Source organism: Penaeus japonicus, unplaced genomic scaffold (assembly GCF_977035675.1).
Source record: "Penaeus japonicus unplaced genomic scaffold, GWHDUDI00000001_assembly GWHDUDI00000020, whole genome shotgun sequence".
In the NCBI taxonomy this organism is placed as follows: domain Eukaryota; kingdom Metazoa; phylum Arthropoda; class Malacostraca; order Decapoda; family Penaeidae; genus Penaeus; species Penaeus japonicus.
This window is the reverse complement of record NW_028234422.1, coordinates 24495866-24518365: the sequence shown is the minus strand read 5'-3', so window position 1 is coordinate 24518365 and position 22500 is coordinate 24495866. Positions and strand designations below refer to the sequence as shown.

The 22500-nt window shown below is 44.9% G+C and overlaps 1 protein-coding gene across 2 annotated transcripts in view; it reads right to left on the bottom strand.

The window, feature by feature from the left end:
- The window catches only part of LOC122259473 (uncharacterized), a 33644-nt gene that overhangs the window by 8423 nt on the left and 2721 nt on the right, over window positions 1-22500 (bottom strand). Inside the window, exon 2 of one of the 2 annotated variants that reach the window (XM_043026266.2) lies at window positions 18710-18742. In XM_043026266.2, coding sequence (XP_042882200.1) covers window positions 18710-18742 — 33 coding nt within the window. Of the gene's footprint in view, window positions 1-11237; window positions 11295-18709; window positions 18743-22500 lie in introns of those variants that run through there. The other variant, XM_043026267.2, reaches the window with a different exon arrangement.

The following is a 22500-nucleotide window of genomic DNA, read 5'->3' as shown; positions in this document are numbered from 1 at the left end:
GCCTTGAGGCGTCACTCAGGAAGCACCGGCTCATTAGGCTGCTTTTGCTTGTAACTCTCGCGTCGGCCTCTGTCTGCTTTCTACACTGGGCGAAGCAGTAAAAATCATAATGGAAGTTTTTTTTTCCTCACCTAACTCCGAGCGATATGTAGACATGTAATTGTAAGTTTGTGTGCGTGTGCGTGTGGGTGTTTCTATGTTCTGTTCTCTCTCTATGACGGGCACTCGAACAGGTGATTCAGGTACTGCGCAGTTCCGTGTCACGAACCCTTGCATGCATTCGAAGTTGGTTTGCATTATTTTCCGAAAATCTGCCTTTCCTTTATATTCCACTTTAGATAATATAATGACCTTCAATTTTGTTTTGGACAATTGTCTGATTCACTCCCCTCTCAATCCATTTGCATATATACACACACAACTTTACATTTCCACATATTCAATTATTTGAAATGCTTGAAATGCTCGGCCATGAAAAGTTCAAGGTTGATAGTTCGTTGTCCTGTGCACTCTCCATTGATTATCATATGCAATTTACAGTTCCTTATATGAAGCATCCATAGCTATAACGACACAATTTCACAAAAACAAACAAACAAACGCGAAAGACATTATACAGCATTACAAAAACACCTCCACTGTATATGTATGACCCCTACCACTACACCTTCTATAGGCCTATGCGAACAACGCCCTTGCACGAGGTAAGGATCCTAGCGTCTCAACATCCTTCATGATCTCTTGGAATAGTCTTCCAAGGAAACATTTTTACATTCGTTCATCAGTTTCAATGCCGTTGGAAAGGCGTGTGAAAAAAAATGAATATATCCTCACCGGTCTCCTTTCCTTCAACACCAAACGTGCCTTTTGATGACTCTCGCAGATGTTCAAGGAGGATTGGGTTTCAGCCTCCCTTTCCTACCCCTTTTAGCCTCCCAATCTCCCCTCCTCCTGCACACACCCCTTCCTCCCCTCCTCCTGCACACACCCCTTCCTCCCCTCCTCCTGCACACACCCCTTCCTCCCCTCCTCCTGCACACACCCCTTCCTCCCCTCCTCCTGCGCACACCCCTTCCTCCCCTCCTTTTCGCCGCCGATGACCCCTGTTCCGCTCTACCAAAACCGACCTTTTTAGCAGCCCCCCCCCCCTATACTCTCGTCCCTCTCTGAACAAGTCCTGTTGCCTCCTACGCCTTCTCCCCCTCCATAGCGTCCATAAATCCTTCAGCTTGGCTCGGCCTCGCTCCCTTGGCCGTGGCACCTTCTTCCCTTGGCAACACGCGCAAACACTATCGCATGAAAACACTTCGGGTCCAGTGCTTCATACTTAATGTTGAAATGCGCATTATTACATACATATATATATACACACACACACAAATATATAGAAATATAGACACGCATACGCGCACATCATTATTATATATATATAATATATATATATATATATATATATATATATATATATATATATATACATATAAATATACACATAAAGGTAGACAGATATACATCCAAATACATATACAAATACACGGAAAATACACTTATACATATACAAACATATTTAACTATACACACCTATCATTCTGCCATCTATCTATCTATGTATCTAGACACAGAGATAAGAGCGTGCGTGTGCGTGTGCGTGTGCGTGTGCGTGTATCAGACAAAAGGGTCGAGCGGGCCCAGATGTGGGCGGGGCACAGCGAGCGAGGGAAGAATGGCGGGAATCGCCCGGGCGGCGCAGCGCTGCGTATTGCTGGCCGCGGCCCTTTCTTGCTCTCCAGCAGCTGCCGAGACAATATTTCTTACCAAATGTAATGAAATGAAGTATTTTGTTGTTCTATACGTACGTGCGCTATACCCTTCCAACTCTACTCCGTGTTTTAGATATATAATTATGTAAACAGCTAAGGATGCTTCCCATATTTTCATGTTCACGTGTGTATTGGGATGTAGCTACGTGCATCGCATGGGTGATGTAGCGAGATAAGATATCAAAACTATTGGCATCTGGATGTACACGCTGCTTTACAAAGCGGCATTCCATTCAGAGTGTAGCTATTCAGAAATAAGGTATAAGCAGTTGCAAATAATGACAGACAGACACGCGCACGCACACACATATATATACACATATATAATGCCATTGGCGAAAGATATAAATACTACTCGTATAAATGAACTAGTGGAAGGAAATGTCTTCGAAAATAGGGGGAAAAAGTGGGGAAAAAATAAAGTCAATGAAGGTGCCAGGCCTCGCCACACACTCGCACTGAATGTCAAACCGAGTGAGAATGAACGTAACTCTGCACAATTTAAGTCACGGAACGCATCCCCCAGATTCCCCTCAACCCTCGCCCATCGCAGAGAAATTTCAGGTTGCCAGATGGCATGGGTTGGTAGCGGATGGGAAGACAGGGGGGGAGGAGGAGGCGGCAACAAGGCTGGCCAGTCATGTCGCCACTGTTGCCATCTTCAGCCCGTACTATTCCAACAAGCGAATTCCACCAGTTGAGCTCTACTGCCATCCTCTATGATGAAAGCAAAATCCGGAGACATATTTGTATGTTGCTTGGTGTTTTCTGGAGTGTAATCATCGCCATGGCATCCACTTTAATTCGCAATCATATTTGACCCTACATATAATTTTAAACATTGACGAGGGTTCGCTAATTGGGAGTGAATAAAGCTAGATACATGAAACGAACGCATCCAAAGCATTGCAGAGCAACTGTATACAAATAACACATTTTGCACAGCTATCATCTCTCGATGACGCTCATGTTGTGTGAATGGGCGGTAAGGAGAAGGGAGGGAGGGAGGGAGGGAGGGAAGGTCATAGGGAGGGGAGGGAAGGTCATAGGGAGGGGAGGGTTGATTGAGGAACGCTGACAGGGTGAGGAGGTGGGTGGGAAGACTACAAGGCAAGTCATGGTTTTGATATTGTTGTTCAGTGAAGTCTAAGGAAAAGAATATGCCAAATGCCACCGACATTTTCTTCCAAATCAGTATGTAATCTTATGGCCAGGCCATCTTCCTTGTGGCCAAGCTTTTGTTTATCCTTGAGAGGAGGAAGGTCGGGCAGGATTTACAGGATCTAACACGCCATCCATCAGGAACGTCCCTGAACATTGCATTCAATAGGTTCTTTTCAAAGAGACACAATAATATGTTGCCGCAATTGAAGACATCACTGGCAACTCTACAAACTGCGGCATTCACCACTCTTGCTCGCTATGCAAATCCTTTACCGAGTCAGGTGCTACTGATCCTTCTAAATGACACTGCCCTCTCCCCCTTTCACCCCCAAGGAAAGTGTGGAGAGGAAAGAATTAGGTAAATTGTATACAGTGTGAGAACACGCAGTGGCAAGAACCTTGTACGCAACGTTACTGATAATAGCCATATCTAACAGGCTATAACCTACAGTCTAAAAAATAGATATGTACTCGATACTCTTCCTAAGCAATTCGAAAATAGTATTGTAATAGAAAGAATGGGTTTCCAAAATGACACGTACAATTTGAAATAGTAAGTAGCAAAAATACGAAAGGATAACTAGCATAGAGAGAGAGAGACACACACACCGAGGGAACTACCATACGTGTCCTTGGCTTCACATCCAAGCCGTATCCGCAATCGTCACAGCAACATTTTGAGCTCATTATTCTCAACTCGGCGCCATTGCTTGGGTCTCACGCTTGGGTCTCACCATTTCGATGTTTGCCTTATTCTCTCCGCTCTCCTGATCCGCTCTTCGTTGTTGGTTCATCCAGAGCTTCCTTGGGTTCTCTGTACCTCCTGGAATCCCCCCCTCCCCCCCACACGCACGCACACACGCACGCACTCTCGGGAGTACACCCAGGGTTCATTTACCTTTGTCATCTCAAGGGGACAAACAGGTTATGCCGTTGATCTGAGAAGGTTTGCATCGAGCTCTCTGCGTATCATTCGTTTTGTCTGTGTATCGATGTATCTCATTTGCCTTCCAGTGCAGCTCTTTCCTTCCCCTACTATATGCCTCTACACCGTTTTCTCGTTTGCTTCCAGTTCTTCATGCCTATCTCTTAAACGCCATTCTAGTTCTAGCACTGCCTCTATATATCCATATAGTTCCATCAGTGGCGACCATGTGTTTGAAACAAAATAAAATAAAACGAGTCAAAAGCGGCTTTGGCACGCCATGAGATAGGTCAATTTTCTTTACAATGGCGAACGGTTACCTAACCAAAGCGGGGACGAGAGGCGCTTCAGCGAGTTTGAACCGATTGGCCGCCAGCATCACTGAGTGTTATGTGGCTTTTTGTTGCCTTTATCACCGCGCTCCCTTCGTCATTATTCGGGCCTCTTTTTTGCCTCGGCCACGCAGCATATTTGTTTTCAATCACATCAATGAGGGAATATATTAAACAGCTATACATGCGTGTACTAAGCCATCGTTCAGAAGGGAGGGCCACGGACTCTGGCCATCCCGACCCCGATAGGACAATTCAATTGCCGATTAAGAGACATGAAGCTGGCTTGCGTCAACCGCCGTCACTCATGACTGCTCCCTTTATAGAAACTGCAGGCCTTGCGAAGATTTCTTCCTTATTAATTGGGACATAAGGGTCATGAACCAAAATCCCTCCTGACAAGGAATGGTCTGTCCGCCATAAGCAAGGCATTCAAAGCGAGGTTGATCATGGCACCCGTCAGTGCTGGGAAGTTACACGTGCTGAGCGGCCACAGCACCTCCACTGTTAGTATGACGTCAAGATGCTGTCGGGTCTGACCGCAGTGATCTGAATGAGCGCATCTGGATGTCTGCATATTTAGACCCAGTTTTCTTCCGACTATTAAGAAGAAAAAGAAAAAAAAAGCATTGAGAAATCCCAGAATTTTATACAAGCTCATATAAAACACATTTTGAAGTTCATTGAGTATATGGATTGGTATTTCACAGTCGTACCGTTCAACCGGTCCCCACGCAGTGAGCGAGATCTGTGGGTCCATGCGCAAGCCTCGTGATGCTTTCTTATCTAGCATCGCGGCGAACTGATAACATCGCTTTCAATCTTTTATATAATGAGAGAGGGAGAAGGGAGAGATGAAAGAAGAGAGAGGAAAGATGTTAGGGAGGGAGGGAAAGGAAGGGGAATAGGAGGGAGGGAGGGAAAGGAAGGGGAATAGGAGGGAGGAGGAGGAGGAGAAAAAGGAGAGGGAGGGGGAGGAAGAGAATAAAAGAGAGGGAGGGGGAGGGGGAGGGGGAGGAGGAAAGGAGAGGGTGACAGGGTACAAGGAGGAAGGAGGAGGAGGGGGAGAAAAAAGGGGGAGGAAGAGAGGGTGGGAGGGGAAAAGTGAGAGGGTAAAAGGAAGGAGGAGGACGAGGAGACAGAGGAGGGGGAGGAGAAAAAAAGGTGAGGAGAGGGAGGGAGGAGGGGAGTTTGAGTAGAAAAGTACAGACATAGGGGGAAAGGAGAGAGAGAGAAAAAACGATCAGTACACCTAAACAAAGGATAGTCTCGGTAAAAAAGAAAGAAAAAAGAAAGACGGGCTTAATACACTCTTCTGAATATCAGATTCAGACAAATCTCCCTTTCCAATGTTCTCTCTCTCTCTCTCTCTCTCTCTCTCTCTCTACCAATCGGTCAAGCCTGTGTCAACTGCCAGGGCTTGACGTTTTCTAAATAAGCCCAGGGAAGGTCAACCGAAAAAACTCAACCGCAGACGTGCCTTTGGACACGGGCCAGGTCTTGGGCGAGAAGTGCTCATTCTCATGTCACTTGGACGTTTTAAGGGACTGCCTTGGTCTACTGGAGTTGCCTCTAGGCCTTCGTGTACTCACATTCCTTTGGCCCTTATTTTTTGTTATCATTCATGACATTGATTATTAATTCATAAATTATAACTCATTGTATTTCAATTCAGTTCAAAAGTATAAAAAAATAATTTTAAACTTTTCAATGGAATAAACTTATCTAAAATGTTTTCATGAAAGTTATCCATTCAAACCCAGCAATGAAATCGCGCAAAGACGATAATTAGTGATAAACGAATAATTTGGTCTCTTAATTAATACACAGGTGAACATCATAAGTGTATTTATTTTTGGAAATTCTTCGTCACAATTTGGTCAACTTAATTACCATAACACTTCCCTCGGTGTTGACGAATGGGGTACGCTTCAGCGGTAAATTAAGGGAAATCCGATAAATGTTTACATGAAGACTATGATACATTGTTTACACGGGGAACATGATCCAGCTGTTGCCATTTATACTCATACGTGTGAAGAGAGGCAATGGCATACTGATATACAAAGCATTAACCCCCCCCACCCCCCCCCCTCCCCCGCGCCACCGGAGAGCTTTCAACGAAGCTACAGAGAACAGATCGTCATTTCATTATCCCGGTAAGAATATTTGTCTCCTCCTCTTAGCAACGGGATTCACAGCAAGGACAAAAGCTTCCCAACATGCCGGAAGCGCCGGTTGGGCGGGGCCGCCCCAGCCGAGGGAGAGGGGAAGAGGAGGGAGGGGGGGTGCGTGAGGTTTTCGTGCCAGCAACGCCCCTGGTGAAATCCACTCGCAATATTTATATTCTTACAAGCGTATCTCTTCCAGACCGAGTCCTTCTAGCTTTAAGTTCAATGTTTGAATCATCATAGCTACACTATTTTCATTCCCAAATACTAAACTGCGCAATACACTAAAGCTAAAGCTTTTTTTCACTCCTTGAAAAAAAAAACCACGATGCCCCTCGAAGCTATACTTGGCAAAAAATGAGGCACACAACCAGCACTTCAGAAGGCATGCCAAGGGATAAGATAGGTCCCTAAATAAACAAACCAACTAAGGCGCACGCCAGCACTTTCCCCGCGTACTCACCTCTCTCCGCAGGATTAAGAAAAGTGAACATGTTTGCATGCTCGTCCCTTATTACCGCGTCGCGTCTACCGCACATTAATATACGACATCATGCAAGTCAGCTGCCAAACCTAGTATCGGTGGAGCAGGGGACGCTCCCCCCCTCTCCACAACCCCTATAAAAATACCCCGCTCGCAAACCGCCGCAACAAATATGCGTTATGTGCGGAAGGGAAGAGAGCAGGCGAGATATATATACTTGAAATTAAGGTCATCGTGGCCCTTTAAAAGGCCTCTCTGTGTTTGGACTCTGGAGAATATGTCGAGTGGATGCTGAAGACTTTGGCATTTAGATAGCAACAGCATGTACAGGCGCGTGTGCAAATGTTTGTTTCTCGAAAAAAGGACGTTCGAGTTACTCTTGGTTGTAACTGAACGCAAACATCCATCTAACTACATGAAGTGACGAGTAACATGACTAGACAATTTTACAAATGCTCCTGTCACCCTGGTAATCAATGCGATCTGTTTTTTTCCAGATCTAAACCGATGATATCTAGTATGAATTTCTTCGACTTCACCTGAACAAAGACCGATAAATCCAGGTTATCGACCTCTGCAAACTTATTTTGATAAATTGTATGCTCGAAGAAGAAGAAAAAAAATCGAGAACACGAGCTCTCGTCAAAAGTCTTGAATGCTAGTTTAACGAATAGTCCCTGTCTGCTTTATCATATCAACCAAGAGAGGTTAAGAGAGGGAGAGGGAGAGGGAGAGGGAGAGGGAGAGGGAGAGGGAGAGGGAGAGGGAGAGGGAAGGGGGAGAGGGAGAGGGAAGGGGAAGAGTAAGAGAGAGAGAGGGAAAGGGAAGGGGGAGAGGGAGAGGGAGAGGGAGAGGGAGAGGGAAAGGGAAGGGGGAGAGGGAGAGGGAGAGGGAAGGGGGAGAGGGAGAGGGAAGGGGGAGAGGGAGAGGGAAGGGGGAGAGGGAGAGGGAAGGGGAGAGGGATGGAGAGGGAGAGGGAAGGGAAGGGGAGAGGGAAGGGGAAGGGAAGGGGAGAGGGAGGGAAGGGAGGGAGGGGAAGGAGAGGAAGAGGGAAGGAGGGAGAGGGGAAAGGGAGGGGGAGAGAGAGGAAGGAAGGGGGAGGAGGAGGAGGGGGAAGGGAGAGGGAAAGGGAAGAGGGAGAGGAAGGGGGGGGGGGGAGACAGGAGAAATGAGGAGAGGGAGATAAAGCGAAGGAAAGGTAGTGAGAGGAATAAATAGAAAGAAAATGATAGTGAGCGAGGGAGAAGGAGAGGACCGAAGGCGAGGTAGTGAGAGAGAGAAAGAAAAAAAAACAGAAAATGAAAGGGGGCGAGTAGAGAGGGAGGGCCAGGCTACTGGGATAAGAACCACGAAACGAGAGGAGGAAGGCCAGGGTACAGCAGACCTATAGAAGAGGAGGGAAAAGGGAGGGGGGGGGAGCGGCATCCTAAGACCTCCCTGTCCTTCAAGGCTACACACCAAGTAATCCGTGATTGCTCACCATGAAAAACCGTCCCCAGTAACCCCTCCCCCCTCCCCCTCCTCTACGCTCGATCTCTTGGACAGATAGACTAACTGGGAGGCAAGCAGACACCGACACCATAAGCAGAATACTCATGAGGCCCCAATCGAAAGCAGCGTCATGCTACGCCAAACGGCCACGTATGGTGAAGAGGAAGGTGGAAGCCTCAAGACTCGTCGTCGTCGGCGGCGGAGATATGGCAACATCGCCCCAGCCCCCTCATCCCCCTGCCAAAAGGCCCAAGGAACCAGATGCCCTTCTGTCCCCCTCCTCCCCGACCCGCGTGTGGCCTCTTTTACTGCCCCTCGACGGCCATACGCTCGCTCGCTCGCTCGCTCGTACTCTCTCTGCCTGCCATCGTGTCCGCGGCCTTTTGCTTCACTGGGCGTTTGTCCTCGCTGGGGCTCCTCGGCCAGGGTTCTCCTCCTGTTTCCTTTGTTCTCTCCATCACTTACTCTGCATTTCCTCCGTATTCTCTCTCTCTCTCTCTCCCACCCACCCGTTCATTTCCTCAAATCTTTCTTTGACTTAGATTCTCTTCTCTGCCTGTATTCGTCCCATCTTCGTCCTTCTCGTCATTCCGCGCCTCATCAATATTTCCTTGTCCTTCTTTCCTCTCCTCGGAATTCCTCCGTGTCTTTCCTCCTCATCCCAGAGCAGCCAGAAGGGAGAATATAGCATTATATTCCACCCGGTGTTCCTCCATCCACCCTCGTCCTCTCCCTCGTAAACACACACGCAGACAGAAATGTCAACACAAGCGTAAGCACAGACACACACATGCAAGCACGACCTTACGCCGTCGATGTAATTACCCGATAGTCTCAAGCAAGGGCAAGAGGAGAGCCAGGAGTGCATAACCGCCATCGGCACGGACGCTGGGCGGGTTGCGGGTTGCCCAAGTCGTCGGTCGCTCTCTCGAGACGGGAAAGGCCGTGATAATGGAGGAAAGACTGACTCACGTCTATTGAAATTGTTTCATAGCCTTACCGGTTATTTCACAGATAAATCCAGAAGGATTCTCATACGAGGTTCTAGTGATTTCCCCCTGGGGCTCTACACGTGTGGTGGGGAGGGGGAAGGTGGGAGGGGGGAGGAGGCGAGAAGCCGGTCGGCGTGGGGACCCGCAACTGGTCATTTTTGAAAAAAGTAACACTCGATCTTCTGATGGCAACAGGAGGATGGTATTCCACATCGAGTAAGTATCATACATTCCACTAAAGGGGAAACAAAGTATAATAAAAATAATAGATTAAAAAAATATATATATGCATATACATACATACATACACACATACATATATATATACAAATATATATATAATATAAATATATATATACATATATAATATATAATATATACACGCGCGCACACACACACACAGCAACGTAATCATGTTATATATATTTTTCATCACCAATTCATTGTATGAAGATACTACCGTTTAACCAAAAAATAATCAGTGTAGGAAATTACATTATCTTTAAAGGAGAAATTATCTGTAAAATGAAACAAACAGGATGTCTATAACGGTCAGTATTTTAGTATCGGTATGGCAGTAGTTCATCTGGTATTTCCATCATTTTCTAGTACGCTAACTAAACTTCTGCATATTATATATATATGTATGTATAATATATACATATATAAATAAACAAATAAATAAATATATATATACATATATATATGTATAATATATACGTATGTATGTACAATATACAGATATATAAATAAATATATATATTATATATATATATATATACATATATATATATCTATTTACATATCTATATATTGTACATACATATGTATATATTATACATATATATATGTACATATGTGAATATATATATATATTTATTTATTTATTTGTTTATTTATATATGTATATATTATACATATATATATATTATATATATACATATATACATACATATATGTATGTATATATGTATAATATTACATAATATAAATATTTTATATATGTATTTATACATACATTATATTATATATATATATATATAATATATATATATTATATATATATTATAATATATATATTATTTATATATATACATATATATATATTTATACATAAATATTATATATATAGATATATATTTATATATAATACATTATATATATATATATATATATATATATATATATATATATATATATATATATATATATATAATACACACACACACACACAAGCGCGCGCTAATACATACTTACATACATACATAATGAATGTACGTCCGTATGTATGTATGTTTTTCTTTTCTTTTTCACTGCAGCACGTTGCTCCCGGGGCGAAAAATCCACACCGGCATAAAAACGCATAGAAACAGTAGAGAACGGACTCCCGCTTCATCAGACCTCTTCTCTTCCAGGAGATGTGTCTGCTGGTCCCCCGAAGAAGACTGGGGGGCATGAATTTCTTACTATCACATGCCATTATCTCTACAACGTGGAAAATTACATGAAGGAAGACCTTAACGATATTTAGAAAGTTATCAAATCCAAGGCAAGAACCCTGAATTTCATGACATTCAAGTATCTCGGCTCTATGCCCTTAACATTTAACAATCCAATCCTCGCCCTGACAATGGGCATCCACAGACCAGGTTGCCGTATGGTAATGCCCGGATCTCGAATACCAAAACCAGGCATATTCCGTCGTCATTTATGTGCAAACTGTCATCCACAATGTCACCTTCGCCACGGCTAGACTACCCTAACTGGCAAAAAGCTTCTTTCCAGATCTTATAAACGCGTTATTTTTCAGGTCTTATGCTTAAAATATAAAGGTGTCGCACACATTGACATATCCTACCGTTGCAAAACAATCTGAATGCAAAAAATTCGACGATTTCATGTTTTCTGGGGATACGCTCGTTCATACAGTCTTCTCCCTGGAAGAAGGGACGTCATGCTAGTTACACACTGTTGCCATGTAACGTACTGAACAGCGCTCTTCTAAGTCTATGAAATATAAGCGTTTGGCAATCTTGATGCGTGTCACTGTATTGCAAATGTCCATTTGGAATTTCCAAAGCAATTTGTTGGTCATTTCCTATTTATAATGATTAAAAAATCTTCAATCACAGCCTTCTACCTGTAACTCTGCAAGCTTTGCTGGTTACCTACCCCTCCTCCCCGCCAAGGTCAGGCCACCACGCTCGGCACTAATGGACAAAACGGACTAGGCGTCATTTACAAACTTAATGGAAGTAAAAGTTAGATGATATGTGATATGAAGGAAAATTACTTTCGTAGGAAGTTATTGGATGGAATGTATAGGATAATAATTTTGGAAAGAAAATATAGTAAGGCGAAAAAGTGAATAAATCCTTAGTCGGGGTGCAATCTCTGGATTGCTTTCTAAGAATACACTATAGATTCATTTTTGTTCTGTTTTGAGGCAAGGCTTATCACGTGGTATTGCGAACCACGTAGAAAAATATAATGAAAAAAAAACATACGATAATGAAAACCTATTTCAGAGTTGAAGCGGTATCACTGTGTCCATATAATGATTGTTCCCCATGAAATCGGCCACTACAAATACAACAAAATGCAACTGCTACGGCAATAAGATGCACTATAAAAAGTAAGATTATCCTTGGTAAACTCTACAAAGAGTTTACCAGAGACTAACACTTGTGAATTAGTAAAAATAGTCCTTAGATTCGACTCTATCTGGCTTCAATACAGCATAAAAAATATCACAAAGTGGAGCGTTAATCACCACGTTTCCATGGTGATTCCCGAGTTCGATTTTACTCCTACATCTTTCACTGCTTTCGAACCAACCCAAATCATAATTCCTGTAACAATTTCCCCCTTCCTTCAAATGGAAAATAATAATCTATAAAGACAATTTGCCAGGACAAGTCAGTCAGTTGCCTGAGCCATGGGCGATCTTGCTGGAATAAGCCAGGCGTTCACTTCGGCAGCGCTCAAGTAAGCTCCACAGAAAACGGGAAACTCTGACAGCAATCACGCAAGTTGTGCCTGAAAAGTTGCGAGTCAAACCATGGGGAGTGATACGCAGTGCTCCAGTCGTCAGAGTTACGCAAGTATACAAGCACGCACGAACGCGGACGCTTGCAAACACGCAGCGCAAGAACAGAGACTGAGAGACAGGCAGAGAGAGAGAGAGAGAGAGAGAGAGAGAGAGAGAGAGAGAGAGAGAGAGAGAGAGAGAGAGAGAGAGAGAGAGAGAGAGAGAGAGAAAGAGAAAGAGAAAGAGAAAGAGAAAGAGAAAGAGAAAGAGAAAGAGAAAGAGAAAGAGAAAGAGAAAGAGAAAGAGAAAGAGAAAGAGAAAGAGAGAGAGAGAGAGAGAAAGAGAGAATAGAAGAGAGGAGAGATTCACTGATCATCCAATATGGTCCACAAACAATCTACACAATTAAGCGCACGTAGATCCTGAAAACATACCCCGTGGTCCTTGGAATGTCCTAGAAGAGCCCGCACGTAACCACCATCAAGCACCCCCCCCCTCCCCTCCTCCCACCCCCCATGAATGCGTCTAGCGAAAGCCTAACCCCAAGGCCCTTTGACAGCCCGCCTGTCCTCCCTCGTCTCAGCTGGGCGTCTGCTTTCCCTTAGCCCTCACTTCCCCTCGCCGCAGTTTCCCCCTCCACCCTACCTCTCCCTCTCCCACAGATATTTCTACGAGACCCACAACAACAAAAATGGACCCGAAAGTCAATATTCCCTCTTCGTGTGCTCCCCCCTACCTTTGTCCTTCATTGCATACCCGGAAGCTCCGATGAACAGTTGTGCAAAGTAGTCAGTCCATGAACCAAGACCCCTAGCTCTCTGCTACCCGAGGAGATCTGTCCACTTGATAAGGAGGGAAGAGAAGCAGGCTTGGTTGGCGAGAGGACGCGAGGGAAAAGTGTGGGATCCTTTGGCGTCCATTTACAGACCGTTAAAATTGCGAAATCACCACATGAGAACACGGGATAGGGCAACCTACTACGAAATGGGGGAAAAAAATATAGTAGGACTTTTAGGCAAAACGCCAATTTTCAACCAGTTTCCCCTAAAACTCCACTTCCCTAAGACTCCAAGGCGGATATGATATCCGACAATTGCGGACTTCTTTAGAAAAGCTGCCATCTATGGATGAGGGACTTCCCTTTCCTCAACAAATCTTCACACAAAATTAGATTTTCATTAAAAAGAAAATCGACCATTTCAAAGCAGCGTCACGATCAAAGGCTACGAAACGGACGACGACTGCCTCCTCCTCCCTACTGCTTAGGATGCTTTCATCATCTCATCTAGTATTTCCTTACAGACTTGATCTTCTGCCACCTATCATGATCTTCAGCTTATTCTACGATTGCCAAGCCTAACGTAACTGGTATAACTGAACGCATCATAAGTATATATATACACTTCCGACTGCATCCCTAGCACCGCCTTCAAGCTTGTATGATATCGTAGTTTGGAACCCCCGCGATTTTCACCTTAAATGGACGGGAAAAGTGCAAGTGCGATAGCGGAAAAGATGGCAGAGGAAGACAAAATCGAAAGTGAAAGTAAAAAGAGACATATGAACACCGACTGTTCTACTTAGCTGAACAGACGGCAGCGGGAGAGGGCGGGCGAGACTGTGAGCTCTCGACACGGTCATTTCTGCACGGTAATGGCACGGCTTTTTTTTCCGTGCCATTCGCGAGAGAAATACGTAACATATCAGTAACTCATCTCAATAATTTCGAGGAAAAGCGTTGGCTGTATGTGACGTGCCGCTCCGCCCGCCACCAGCATTGGAGGTGGGCGTTACGAAGGATAATCTATGCCACGACCACGGAAGCACGTAGTGACGCTAAATAAGTTGGTATATGTGCGGCCATGTATGTATGTAGAAGTATATATGTATATATGTATATATGTATATGTATGTATGTATGTATGTATGTATGTATGTATGTATGTATGTACATGTATGTATGTATGAATGTAAAAGTACATGTATGCATGTATGTATATGTATGCATGTATATATATGTACGCATGTATATATATGTACGCATGTATGTATATGTATGCATGTATGATTGTACAAATGTATAAAAAAAAAAAAAAAAAAAAAAAAAAAAAAAAAAAAAAAATATATATATATATATATATATATATATATATATATATATATATATATATATATATATCATATATGCACGTCTGTGGGTATCGTTGTGTGTGAATGTGGGTGTGGATGTGGATGTAGGTGCGTGTGTGAATGTGTGGATGTGTATATATGTATGTATGTATGTATGTATATATATATATATATATATATATATATATATATATATATATATATGTGTGTGTGTGTGTGTGTGTGTGTGTGTGTGTGTGTGTGTGTGTTTTCTATCCATCTTTATCTACATCTGTACACAAAAACAAATACTTAAATCTAAAGAAATTCGCAAAATACTTCTATCAAGTTCTTGTCAGGATTTCACCAAAAGCGCACTGAGTTTCTATTCCTCCACTGAGGCCCGAAAGTTTCAGAGTCCGAAATGTTAAGATCTTCGGTTGAAGACAAAAATGAGTAACATATAATTAACATACCAATGACTCGTCGCGGGCATCTCGGCGGGTCGTGTGCTCCAGAACATGGCCGGGATCAAGCTCATGGAGAAATCGTTATGTTCACCGTGATAAAAATGCCTGTGTTTCAGTGTACCTTAACTGCATGTTTCATGTGTATGCACAGTAAGAGTAAGAGTGTGTGGGTGAATGAGCGACTGATATAATAAAAAGAGAGATAGAGAATACGAGATATGGAAAAAGCCTTTCTGACCCAAGCTAGGTCAGGTCGGCCAGAGGATTAATTCATTGCCTCCGGCAACTCGTCCCTGGGGCGAACCTCCCTCTCACAGTTTATCTCTGATTAATAGACTTTCTTTTGAATAAAAAACAAACGACAACATTTTTTTTCTAACTGCTCCTCTTTATTCCTCGAACAATGAAGCTATAGCATACTAGAGCGAGAGGGAACTTTGGGTCATTAGGTATTCTTTAAATAAATCAAGTAACAGAGTTACCACTGGCTACTTGTACTCCTGCACACTCATTCTTCTTCCTACTCTCCTTCCTATATTCTTCCCGGATTCCCTCGCCAGCTTCGCTATTACATCACTCCGCTACGGCACTGGCAATCTTAGATAAAGTATGATAAATCAAAACTATAAATATATCCACTCCTAACGTCACGTCGCGCCCAAGAACGCCTAGGTAGAGTCGCGCTGAGTTCATGGCTCATTTCGGGGCCCGAGCCACGCGAAGCGTCATGGCCGAGGCTCAGCCATCGCAAGACGGAATGGCAAGAGGCTTATATTTCCCCAGGTTCTTCGTCTATGCAAAGAACTCTGGTGGGAGAGCAGATGCCAGTTCCAGAAATAGTATCATGGCCTACTGGAAAGGAACGGTTTTATGACATAGCTCAGGAACACGAGATTCGTTAGGCACGTGAATCTTAATATACATGAATCGGTGTGCGTACGTACGACCGCACGTTTGTAGAGTCGGCAACGGCAAAGTGGCCCTGACGGACTGATGCTTGTGGTTCGCTTGTTGCTGACGATGTTGCAAGAGAGAGCAAGTTAGTTTGTGGAGAATTAGGTATCGTCATATGGGTGCATTTTTTATGAAGTTTATGAGCAAGCATGTGTTTGAGATAGTGCATGTGTGCATATCCTATGTAAGTGTCATGCACGCATGTGTAATAAAAAAAATAGACTGCCGAAAAAGGAAAATGTATACATTGGATCCATATGGGCCTGGAACCCAAGCAAGTAAACGATGCCCCCTACCACCCCCTGCACAGGATTTCCGCAACAGTAACCTGGCATAATTATGTTTCACTTTTTGTCCACAGAGAACCGCAGCGGAGCGTCGCCGCCTTCCGGCGTCCCTCTGCTTCCTCGCTCGTGCGTCGCCGTCCAGTGAATTCTCCAGCAGGACGACTCAAGAAACTCGCTCTGGACGCCGGGCGAAGGGATGCGGCTAAAGATCGTCACGATTAGGCGACGAAAACAAAGAAATGCCCAATTCCGGCTGAATTTCCAATATCACTCCTCGAAGGGGGTGTAATGGATAAATAAGATGGAGCTCTCCCATCGAACGAGGGCTTAGAAGAACACGCAGCAGCCGCGCTGGAGCGTTCATAATTTGAACAGATGAATATTAGATGTTACTCTCGTCTGACCTGCCTCGAATCCCTCTCCAACCATCTCCATTTCCATCCCTATCTCCTCGTGTTGCTCTTCGTCTTAACTTTACTCTCCCTCTTCTGTCACCTTCATCGCTCCCCTCCTTCCACAAAAGCAACCATTTCCAGTCTAACCTCAACCTTTCTCTTAACTCTGGTTTTATTTGTCTCTTTGTTCTTCTACGTTTCTCCCTCCTTATATGCATGCAACTGATGCAAGACAGACGATCAACTCCACCCAACAGTTCTCCTTCCAGGCAGAACTGGAGCGCATGACAGATTTCCTCCTTGGTTAGTCTCATGGCTCGAGGGGTAGGAGGAGGAGGAGGAGGAGGAGGAGGAGGAGGAGGAGGAGGAGGAGGAGGAGGAGGAGGAGGAGGAGGAGGAGGGTATTGCCAGACGACTTTCATGGCATTTTCTTCCAACAGGAATAAAATCGAAAGAAATTAATCTCGCTCGCTGCCTGAAACTAGCGGGACTGAGGAGGCAAGACTTTCTCCAGAGTAAAATATAATCTGTCGCATAACATGAACAGGAAGAAAAAGAGACGAGGAAAAGGGAGGGGAGCGGGAGGGAAGGGTGTAGAAGAAAGGGCGGAGGAGGAGGGAGAAACTTGGAGGGGGGGAGGAAAAGAAAGAGTACGGGGAGAAAGAGGTGGTGGGGAGGAGGGTAGGAGAAAATGGAAGGGGAGAAGGAGGGGGAGAAGGGGAGGAGGAAATGGAAGGGGAGAAAGAGGGGAAGGTGGAAGGGGAGGAGGGAGAGGGGGAGGTGGGAGAAGAGAAGAGAAGAGAAGAGAAGAGAAGAGAAGAGAAGAGAAGAGAAGAGAAGAGAAGAGAAGAGAAGAGAGAAGAGAAGAGAAGAGAAGAGAAGAGAAGAGAAGAGAAGAGAAGAGAAGAGAAGAGAAGAGAAGAGAAGAGAAGAGAAGAGAAGAGAAGAGAAGAGAAGAGAAGAGAAGAGAAGAGAAGAGAAGAGAAGAAGAGAAGAGAAGAGAAGAGAAGAGAAGAGGGAGAAGCAGAAAAGAAAAAAAACAAGAGTAAGAGGAGGATAGGAAGAAGGGGAAGAGAGGGAGAAAAAATGAAAGAGAAGGAAGAGGAAGAGGAGAAATAGAAAGTGGTGGAAGAGGAGGAGGAGGGATACGAAGAGGAAGAAGAGGAAGACAGGAATGAAAAAAACGAAGAAAATCAAGAGACCACGGATACGAATAAGGAAGCGAGGAAGCAAGAAGAGGAATAGAAGAAGAAGACTATGGTTCTGCTCAACCTACTTCAGGACAAACAAGGAAGAGATGGTGGGCGGAAGCATGTTTATGAATGCAGAGATGAGGGTGTGGTGACGTGTTAAGAGCGGAGACCTGTCATGGGCGGTGTACATACAGGATGCTCAGGGTGGGAGGGAGGGGGGAGGGGGGAGGGAGAGCGTGGGTGTTGTCGTCCTAGCGAGATGGCATCTCCAATTACCTTGGTAATACCTCCTCCTTCCTTTGTTTCCCGCAAAATAGTGATAAGTAAACACCCTTTGGGGGATACAAAGTCAAAGCAACTATGTAGTTAACAGTGGCCATAAAAAGGGATATCCACGACGAAGATTCCCTTAAAGTGAACCTTAACGAGTTCCAAGTTCATGATTGATTGAACCGATTATTATTTTTTTTTTTTAAAGTTGCCGTATCAACATCTATGGTCATTAGCGGCGACTAAATTCATGACGAAAAGGAGCCTGAGAGAGTAAGAAGACAGGGCGACGGGAAGAGGAAATGTTCACGAGCTTTCTCGCGTAATCGCCAATTAGCGGGGAAAGGCGGCAGTGTCGTGTTCATATCCACACACCGCTAAGGGGGAAATCGAGAGCTGACCATCACCCCCCACCACCCAAGAGACGCGATAGCTTCCATTCCCGACGATCAAGTAACACCAGGAGCTGGCAGCGCGCTCGGTCCGCCAGACCAGACGGCTGGGCTCACGGCATCGAGAGGTGAGAGTGAATGGGCATCGGGTCCTGGCGAGATTGGTATGCTGCGAGAAGGCTCGGTGGAGAAAATGCACGTTTGATTGGAGTTGCTTCTTAGGACTTACCAGATTAAGTGCGCCAATGATGGTTGATCCGACCTGCGAAAGATAAATACAATTAAAAATAGAGGTCTCGTAAAAGAATGTTTAGATACAAGTAGGTATATAAATCATTAGCAAATGTCATCCTTTCCTTGAATTGGATGACTGATCGCCAGTCAATGTCTGCCTGTCTGCCTGTCTTTGCCGCTCGCTGTCGCCCTGATCTTCTCATTCATACTGCATGTCATACTTTTCTTCCTGTTTACCCCCACTCTCACGATTTTAAACTTAACCCAAACAACTGTGTATACCCAACACATCTCAACTTGAAGAGTAAATCAAATATGCATCCCCAAAGCGATATCCAAAGAATCCAGTTTAAGCCTAATTGTGAGTGTGTGGAGTTTCCACTTCGACAGTTTACTTCCATAATAAAATTTAAACTGCATGCGTAAACTCTTGCAAATATACTCTCTGTGGGGTGACCGTTCATCAATGAAAGTGGTATAGCAGGAGTGTGGTTCAGCAGGTATCTACAGTATACAAAGCAGGTGTCTGGAGTGTGGCAAAGCAGGTGTTTGTAGGGCCACAACGTGAAGCATAATGCCATAATACAATAGGTATTTCATACATAATTTTCATACAAAACAGTCGATTTTGAATGTGTTGGTTAAATCTCAAATGTGGTACAGCTGGACTGTAATAGCGAAAAGCAGAACGTATGCAGTAAAATGCAACACGAATATCAGAGCAGGTGGCTGGAGAAAGTTTCAGCCAAAGACCACTAGACCGACCGTCCCTCCCCGCGCCGCCAAGGCTTAGCACCGGCACCTAAGAATGTAGGGTTGGCCAGACTATCCATTCCTCCCCCCCTCCCGCGACCCCTCCTACCCCCCTACACGCCTTCCCATATACGGACAAACAACACCTACGCGGCCGAAGGCTAGTGCAGGTGAGTCTGCCTCTCCATACAATTCCCACCCCTATAGCCCCTGTCATACGTACTATCCTACCATAATCACCTGAGGGGAGGCGCGTCCTATGCCTTCGCGTTTCCTTTTTTTGGTTTGTGTGTCCGACTCTCTACGCCTCTGCCCATAATAAGCTGCTAGCTCCTGATAGCGGCTTTGACGTTTCTAAAGGCACCTGTGATCGGTTTCTGAAGATGCTACATTAGCCCGATCAAATGTGGCTCTGGTCATCGAACTTCGGCTCTCTCGGAAAACCACTTCACTTCGGTCCGCGCCCCTGCCTCCCCCTAAGGGCACCGAACAAGGAACGTACGATACACGCGAATAACAAGTGTCAGAGTAGGAAAGGCCCCGCCGGGGATGACGGCGGGGGTCGGTGCCCTCCTGCACCTGGCTGGAAAGCGGCAGGGGAGCCGCGGGGAAGGGGGGAGGGGAGGCCTTGAGGAAGGGGAGGGGAGTTATCACGAATCCGCTCGCTACTCATCCATGCAGTTGTTTCCATGGACGTACGATGATATATGAGTTATGAGTAGCTGGTCTCCGTGACAAAGAAACTGAAACTTGCTCAGCTTCGTCACTCTGTGAACTCTCGTTTTTAAAAACGATTCTTATATGAATAAACTTTAAAACAAACATCTCTCTAATTAACGTTTACGAAACTTACACACACACGTACGACCGTGCGTGTAGGTACTTTTTTATCTGTACTTTGGTCTCTGACATACGTCACCCGTTTCGACGTGAAATTGCCAAGATATTGTCTTGCCATATACAATTGCTGTCTGTCCACCACACAGTTAACACGTAAGTCTACACCACGTCTTCTCATTCTTATCGTGTCTATAAATACATCTCCTTGTGAATCATTGATCCTCTTTTGCGTATTCGCGCGTCTTGCTTGCTTGCTTGCTTCGGCTTCCGACTCCTTAGAACAGACTTCGATATAGTGAGGGTGTAAATGATTCTCAATTCACCTAACTTGAAGTAATGTGCAGGGGTAATTCTGACAATGCTGATATAAGATAATGCACTGATGGTCGGAGTGACGCTGGAAATGTTGAAACCAAGAGTAAAGAGACGCCTCGCTACTACTTTTATTGATGGAAGCGGTAAGCAACAGTCGACCTGTTGCACGCAACGTGCTCTCCCCATCCCCCCCCCCCCATCCCTTTATGCCCATCGGTGCGTTTCTACACGCGGAATAAACAAACGCAAATCTCTTCGGTTTAAATCTGAAGCATTACTAAAACAGTAACAGCAACCCATGAGGATATGGTGCTACATCATATATCCTCCCGTTGCCGACCTTTACACAAGACCAACAAACCAAACCCCGTTCCTAACACCGACTACTACATCATCGCGCAGCCGGCAACACCCCGCTGCGTCCCGGGAGTCATTGAGTCAAACTATCGGTTTCTATGGCGGCAGAACGGCCGTTGGAACTGCGAGGAGGTTATTTGGACGTCCCTGACTCGCCCGTCGAGGAAAGCTACATAACACATGGTAGTCAGGAAAATTGAGTAAATGATATAGCAATTTCAACACTCACTCCCATCAATCTTTTGTTACTACCGATGTATAGTAATCCTTATCACCTGAGCTTGATTGTCTAGAATTATCAGAGATTAGCGTCAAACTACAAGGAGACATTCTCAGCGCCTGAACGTCGACTAGGCTTCCTAACGCACACACGGTCACGTGCAAAAGATGCAATAGCTTAACAAAGTTGCATCATCATCTGTACACTGACACGCTGACCGGAGGAAACCTTGGAAGAGAAACTTAAAAATAGTATCCTATAGATGAGGGATCATTATGAAAGCTTTGGCCACGATTCCAAAGGGGAAAGTCGAATATCAAGAGGCAGTAGGAAGTGGCCAGAAGCGTAAAGAGAAAGAAACTAAGGGGAGAGGGGGGAAGGGGGCAAAAGCGACTAGACGAGACGCGAAAAAGAGTAAAAGGAAGACGCTTCGCCTCGTACGGCTTCCCTGTCTCCCTACACAGAGGCGGGTTCAGGTAAAAAGCGTGCGCCAGGCGGGAGGGAGTGGCGGGAGTGAGTAGCGACTGGATAATACAATTCCTAAAGAAAAACAAATATAGCAAGCATGGAGACCAGCCTGGAAAGACACGCAGTCAGTTCTCCGGGGTTGTTTATGCAGGTCTACTTGACAACAAGTTTCTCTCCCTCCATCTCCGTCTACGCGTGCGTGTGCACCGAATCGCCTCGTCGGACGGGGCCCTTGACTTCCGGTCATGCGTATACTGAAGAACGGAAAGAGGCTCAAGAAGGATACGAGGTCTCCAGTGTGAATGAAATCTGTCTAGAACGAATCAATCTGTCTAAATTGATTGAAGTTATTTGAATCACGTTTGAATAAATTTTAAGTCAGCATTCCAGACAAAATTCATATCCTAAAAAAAGACAAAAAAACTCAAAACCCTCTGCATAAACATTACATTCCTTGCGAACTTGTTTACAACTCTCTTAGACACAGCGTACATTAACAACAATATTTGTACGTTCCTCGCCAACATATTCACTACGCCCCTACCAGCAGGAAGGGCAAAATACGGATCGATCTGTCTCATTATCACCTAACCTTCCTACAACCCCCCCCCACCCCACCCCTCTGCTTCCAACCTCCATCTAACCTCATTCCACACGCAGGGAAGTACAGACCTCACCTGGGCTCGAGTAGGTGAAGCAGGCGGGTTGGGGAAATCAGATAGGGGGGGGGGGGGAGGACGGGGCAGAGAACAGGGAAGACAACAGCGACGTAGGGAGGAAACACGCATAGAAAGGATAGGGGGGAAAAAAGGAAGAGGGAATGAGGGAGTTAT